The sequence below is a fragment of the Octopus bimaculoides genome, chromosome 10, assembly GCF_001194135.2.
Source record: "Octopus bimaculoides isolate UCB-OBI-ISO-001 chromosome 10, ASM119413v2, whole genome shotgun sequence".
NCBI lineage: Eukaryota > Metazoa > Mollusca > Cephalopoda > Octopoda > Octopodidae > Octopus > Octopus bimaculoides.
Window position 1 is genome coordinate 93,632,618 of NC_068990.1, and position 7,365 is coordinate 93,639,982.

Here is a 7,365-nt window from a genome sequence, read left to right on the forward strand (position 1 = left end):
TATATATATATACATGTATGTATGTATTTGAGAGTCTGTGTTTCTTCCCCCACCATCACTTGACAACTGATGTTGGTGTGTTTATGTCCCCATAACTTAGCAGCTCGGCAAACAAGGGAAACCAAAACAACCTGGTTTCAAGTTATCTTTCTTTCACGAGCATATCATGCACATGCAATCTGCTTATATAAATGCACTTAGTTGCTGATTATGCATAAGTTGTACTACATTACAAACTGTCAATTGCAGTCCTCTGGTTATCAGGTTCTTGATAACACACACACACACATTTCTGATAACCAGAGTCTTTTGATGAACATGTAAGGCTGTACATATAAATTGTGTGTGTGTGTGTGTATGAGGGGAAGTCAAAAATTATCTGCACTTTGGCTATAACATATATTTATTATTGTCACCCTGCCTTCTGCTCCTCTGTGATTATAATTGGTACTATTGTTGTCACATGATTGAAGTTTGAACCTGATTATGTTGTTTTCCTTTCTGGCTTTACAGTGTAAGCATGGCTGCTCCACTAGCAATGTGCACCAAAGAAGAACAAAGAACAATGATCTGAGAGATGGTAATGGTGAATCGGTTTACCATTACCATCTCTCAAGCTTGCTGAATCATCTGTTAAGTGGCAGAGGTTGACATGTGTCCTGCTCCCTCATCGTGCGTTTCACTTGTCCGGCCACTTTTATCTACTCATACACACCTCTATACTGTCCCCGTATTGTGCTAAAAGCCTCCAATGAATTTCAGCACCAGACACACCTTCCAGCCAGAGAAATCGGATCACTACTCTTGGTTCTTCTTTGGTGCCCATTGCTAGTGGAGCGGCCATGCTTACACTGTAACGCCAGAAAGAAAAATGGCGCGATCAGGCTCAAACTTCATTCAGTCTCATTTCATAAAAATTTTATAGCTTTGGTCACCCTATGCAATAACAGTTTATTGCAAAGCACAACCTCGGGGATTGTAGGATCTTCCATACAGGTCCCATGTCCCACCCAGCATAATGGCAATTTCAGCAGGATTATACTCAATACTGGGCATATTTACTCTGTGCAAGACCCCTGGGTTGAAGATGTGGACTTGTTCATTGCAGATTGTATCTCTTGTGAGTCCAACAGGGAGGAGTCGTTAATTTAGGTTCAAAATATCAGCTTTATAAAAAAAACAAGTTATTTTACTAAATTCTTCATTATTTTCAAAATTAAATGAAACAAAATGAATGTATTACGACAGAAATAGGGGTTAAACAAGTTGGCCCAATGTTCTCATCTCTGATCTCCCAGTAGCTCAGAATTTAACAACCAAGCGGAAATACAATGACAATTCTTCAAAGGATAAATAAACCAAGTTTGAAACAAATCTGGGTTACTAGGAACATTTACAATCCTAAAATCACTTTTGGCTGGAATACTGGTGGGAGCACTGTGCCATTATATGGAAGATTGTGGCAGGGTGCAGTCTTGCTCCAAATAGCCAACAGTAAGGAACAAAAATGGGAGGTACCAAGAGTCAAAGGTCATGCTTGGACATTTAAATGATAAAAGCTAAATGTATTCTTTCTTGAGTCTGAATCCAGCTCTCTGCTCAATCTTGTCTAGAGCCAAGTTAGATTAAGCTCCATACATATCCAAATTAGTTATATTAAATATAAGGAAACAACCACAAAATGAACTGCTCAGGATCTACAGCAGCAGAGATAACACCAATACAGAGAAGAGTTAGTACAATAGGTGGCGCTCCAGCATGGGTCTAGCTGTTATGGTTAAAATGAATTATATTAAAGAACACAACCATTCACCGTGTAATACATTATGTTAATTACTTCACAGAATATGTGTTGGTAAATAACGAAGTATACAAAGTTGAAGCCATTTTTTATTTCTTGCAATAAAATTTGGTAAATTCAGAGAATTATATTTTATATACTTACTCTCCCAAGAATTGCAGAAAGAAGGGAACTTTTCCCAGATCCAGTACTGCCACAGACTCCAATCATTTCCCCCTGAATAAAAATAAATAATTTGATTAAATAAAAAGAAATACAGAGACACAGTAAATCATGGGAGCACCTCAAGAAATGGCAACAGAGAAGATTTTAGTTCTTGAGAAGTTAAATCTTGTGACATTGTTTCAATTCCAGAAGAGTTTTACTCTTTTCACTTCATTAAAACGTTACTGACAATGAGAAAGGCTTGAACGATGGATACTGGGAAGTGTTTTGAAAGAGAGATATCAGAGAGAAATATGAAGAAGTGATGGATACCATAGAAAGAGATGATATCAGTGAGAGAGATAATAGCAAGGTGATATCAAGAAAAGATGAAATGCAAACAGAGACGTGAATATCAGGCAGAGGTATAAGAGAGAGGTGGATATCATGGGGAGGAGTGGATATCCAAGAGAAATACGACAGAGAGAAATACCCGAGGAGAGTTTTGGGGTAAAGACAGAGAACAAAGAGAGAGGTGGACATCAGGGGAAGATATTAGAGAGAGAGAGATCCAATGAGAGAAGGATATGAATGAAATCAGTAGTGGCTGTCATGGAAAGGATGGATACAAAGGTAAAAGGACATTTTAGACAGTAATTGCACTATTCTATATTTATTTCTTTATTGCCCACAGGGGGGCTAAACATAGAGGGGTCAAACAAGGACAGACAAAGGGATTAATTTGATTACATCGACCCCAGTGCATAACTGGTACTTTTTTAATCGACCCTGAAAGGATGAAAGGCAAAGTTGACCTTGGCGGAAATTGAACTCAGAACGTAACAGCAGACGAGATACCACCATGCATTTTGCCTGGCGTGCTAACGGTTCCACCAGCTTGCACCGTTCTATATTTTGGGGATGAGGAATTATGTACATTATTTACAATGGATGAATAGCTGTTTATTCATCTATTTTTTTTTTTGTTACCACAATGTTTTGGCTGATGTACTCTCCAGCCTTCATCAGGTGTTCTGGTGGAATTTCAATCCCCAACCCTTGGGATTGAACTTAGAATCTGAGTTACTAGCCTGCACTCTTATCCACTATGCTATACGATAAGTTCAATCCCAGACAGGGACTTGAAAAATAATAACAGAAAAATAACAACAGCAACATACCTTAGGAATGAGAACAGTGAACCCCATTAGTCAGATAAAGGGTTGGGGATTGAAATTCCAACAGAACACCTGATGAAGGCTGAAGAGTACACCAGCCAAAACATTGTGGTAACAAAAAAAAAACTATTCATCCATTGTAAATAATAAAGTAATAGCAGTTAGACATAAGTAAAAAAACAATAAAGGTTTTCAACCAAAAACATTCTAAGATATTTGCTTTTGTTACTCACTTTCTGTAAGGTAAAGCTGATGTCTTTTAAAGTTGTTTGCTGTGTAGAGTCCATCAAAGAGAATGTTTCTTCTGCTTTGGTAACTCCATTTCCAGACAGTTTATCTAACAATTGAATAAAGAGAAAAGAAAAGAAAAAAACTTGTTCAAATCAAACAATGTCAACCCTTTCTAACATCAGAATGTAACACAACAAAGTTCATGGATATATTAAACAAGTCTAATATGTTTGTTACAGGGTAGCAATGCTAATAGGCAGCATTGAAAGTGACACCACTCCATATCCTAATGATAAGGCTGAGCTAGTCTAGAAACATTGATAAAAGGAACTTTAAAACCTAAGGACTCTAAAAAAATTGTTTCTTTTTTGCCCTGTACTCATCAACTTTAGTAACGCAGAAATAACAATCATCGGCATGGTTACTCGGCTCTCACCACATCATTGGTATTCTAAAGGACATTTCTTTTTGCTTACTGGCTTTCCAGAGACTCGGCCCTTCCACACAAGTGCAACATACTTTGTGTGGAGTCCAAGGTTTGTCTTTATCGCCGAGTTTAAAACCAAAATAAATGAAGAATAGATTTTTGCCAAGATCAGTTATATTCTGTCTCTGCTAAATGACATTGTATCTACCACAAATGTAGCAGAATATGTCTGAATTGTTCATATTCTTACATCTATAAATACTAATTTTAAATGCAGTTTATAAATAAATACCACCGACAACTGACCTCTGGAACTATTAAAGCATCAGTTAGCAATCTGGCACACAACTTTTCAAGGTCACGTCATGTGTCAGAGTTGCCAACAACTGTTTAATAAACTTTACATTGGTTGTTATCTTACTTTTACGTATATTAGGTCAGCATTAGTTTATAGAAATCTATTTTGTTGGGCAAAGCAAATTAGATAATCACTGTCATCTGATTCTCTGATACCATAATGTGGAGAAAAAAATAAAGCTTTGTTACAGAAAAACTAGACGTGATGGAGAAAAACTAATAACAGATCTGAAATCAGAGTAAAAAATTGCTTTAAAAGGTTATGGAGACACTTAAAACATAGAAAATAATGCAGACTTGTGTAATTAGGTGGGTGAAGTTGGGTTTAATTCTTCTGAATTGTCATCATAATCAATATTATCCTCTTCATCATCATCCAACGATTTTTGGGCGGAAATTGCAAAGTTAGAAACGTAAAAAGAATTAAAAAGTAGTAAATTTCATCAATATAATTTGTCAGACCCATTTTGTAATAAGCATTCTATGGCGAAGGTGACAAAAGAACGGTAATATACAGTAAGGAAACAGGAAACAAAAGTTCTCAAATAACGTGGAGACTCCCTCAAGATGGTGGATAGTTTGTGTTACCTTGGTGATTTAATTAACAGTGGAGGAGGATGCTCTGAAACTATAGTCACTAGAATAGAAAAAGGACAGAGAAAGTTCAGAGTGCTGTTACCTCTGTTGGTAATAAAGGGTCTCTCTCTCTCTCTCTCTTTCTCTCTCTCTCTCTCTCTCTCTCTCTCACTCTCTCGCTCTCTCTCTCTCTCTCTCTCTCTCTGAGTGAAAGACAGATTGAATGATGCTTGTATATGAACAGAAATGCTACATTGGTAGCGAAATGTGAATGCAGAGGACAAAAGGATTGAAATAAATTTTCTTAAGAGATGAATGGATATAGTTTGTATTATGATATTTTCTCTTTCCATATTGTTCTGGATTTGCTTTTTATTCATTTATTTAATTAAAGTTTATTGCATTATGATTATAAATGGAAACAATAAGTTATTACTATTATATTTAGAAATTATTTATGCCTTTCTGATAACTTCAGTTAAGACATATCTTACCACTGTTTGCTTCTACTTGACTTAATTTTATGACTTTAAGTTTTTTTATTGCAGTATTATAGATAAGTTGAAAACTGGGGTTGATGTAACCAACTTATCCTAGCCTTAAAATTGCTGGCCTTGTGCCAACATTAGAATCCAATATAAGATATGCATGTGGCTGTGTGGTAAGTAGCTAGCTTACCAACCACAAGGTTCTGGGTTCAGTCCCACTGTGTGGCACCTTGGGTGAGTGCCTTCTACTATAGCCTCAGGCTGACCAAAGTCTTGTGAGTGGATTTGGTAGATGGAAACTGAAAGAAGCCCATCGTATATATATGTGTGTGTGTGTGTGTGTGTGTGTGTGTGTGTGTGTGTGTTTGCATGTCTGTGTTTGTCTCGCCACCATCGCTTGACAACTGATGTCGTGTTTACATCCCCGTAACTTAGCAATTCAGCAAAAGAGACCAATAGAATAAGTCCAGGGGTCGACTTGTTTGACGAAAAAGGCGGTGCTCCAGCATGGCCACAGTCAAATGACTGAAACAAATAAAAGGATAAAAGAATAAAAGAATACACTGATAAATACTCACCATCGATCTTGGAGAAGGTCACTTCATTACCAAGAGCACTGCTGTCGGTGACATTCCAGTTTAATGTAACTTTGTCAAAAACAACCATTTCTTGATCCTGTAAAGTGTCGCTGGGATTACTTTCAATCGTCTCAAGCAGTAGAAGGTCCTCAAAGAGAAAATAATGCATATCACTGCATAATAAATACAATAATGTGTGTATATGTCTACATCCATACACACAAACACACGTACATGCACATATATATATATACAGATATACGAGGGTGGGTCAAAAAAAATGCCATTTTGTTCAGGACAGGTATAATTACCAACACAGGAACATGTATCATACATCAAAAGGAAGCTGGTCCTCTGTGGATCACATCCCTACTTCTCAACATAGTCACTGTTTCTCTCAATAGCAATGTTCCACCTTCGAATAAGAGCATGTATCCCTGCCCCGTAAAATTCTGTTGACTGTTCTTTGAGCCACTTCTTCACTACAGTTTTCACTTCTTCGTCACTGGAATAATGTTTGCCTCTCAAACCCTCTTTCATGGGGCCGAAGAGATGATAGTCTGATGAGGAAGTGAAAGCTGTAATGAAGAAGTGGCTCAAAGAACAGTCAACAGAATTTTATGGGGCAGGGATACATGCTCTCATTCAAAGGTGGAACATTGCTATTGAGAGAAACGGTGACTCTGTTGAGAAGTAGGGATGTGATTCACAGAGGACCAGCTTCATTTTGATGTATGATACATGTTCCTGTGTTGGTAATTATACCTGTCCTAAACAAAATGGCATTACTTTTTGACTCACCCTTGTATTACGGTCTTGAAAGGATAGAAACTCAGACCAAAAGGGGTCTTTACCCTTTATCATCACTATTATTTAAAGATCAAATTCTCCATAATAGCATAGGCTTGAACCATTATGACTCTGGCCATGTTGGAGCACTTTCACAAATTTAAACACAGTAAAAAAATGCTAATATTACATCCGATTGACTTACTTGATATCTTTTAATACCAACGATGGCGTCGGCCAATGACTTGAATGCGTATGGGAGAGAATTTAATGCAAAGTGTAGGCTGTTCAGCACAGTGACCATTGTAAATGCCTGTGAAGAAGAAGACAAGAAGCAGAGAAAGGATGACTAAACTGTATCTATGGTGGATGACTTGGGCGCCGGTTGCTGTAGATTCAAAATATACAATTTGATTATATCACCACCACCATCCTCATCCTTCCCATTCTCTGCATCCTCCTCATCATCCTCCTCCTCATCATCAAGTTCATGATGTGGATTATGACGATGATGATCATAATCATCACCACCATCATTGCTATCTTGATCATCCCCTTCACATGATCATCATCATCATCATCATCGTTTTTCTCTACACCCTTGGCATCCTCATCATTATCACCACTACTGCCACCACCACCACTACCACCACCACCACTGGCAAATCACTATCATCATCATCATCATCATCGTTAAAGTTATTAGTGCATTTCAGTTACTTCTCTCAAGATGCCCCCCCCATACATAATATCACATTCCCAATTCTACACAACAGAATCAGCCAAGCATTCTATC

The 7,365-nt window shown here is 37.5% G+C and overlaps 1 protein-coding gene across 1 annotated transcript in view; it reads right to left on the minus strand.

The window, feature by feature from the left end:
• LOC106868465 (ATP-binding cassette sub-family C member 5) overlaps window positions 1-7,365 on the minus strand; it is a 74,543-nt gene that overhangs the window by 32,120 nt on the left and 35,058 nt on the right. Inside the window, exons 11-14 of the mRNA XM_052970999.1 lie at window positions 6,775-6,882; window positions 5,781-5,928; window positions 3,357-3,460; window positions 1,946-2,017 (exon numbers count right to left, since the gene is read on the minus strand). Coding sequence (XP_052826959.1) covers window positions 1,946-2,017; window positions 3,357-3,460; window positions 5,781-5,928; window positions 6,775-6,882 — 432 coding nt within the window. The remainder of the gene's footprint in view (window positions 1-1,945; window positions 2,018-3,356; window positions 3,461-5,780; window positions 5,929-6,774; window positions 6,883-7,365) is intronic.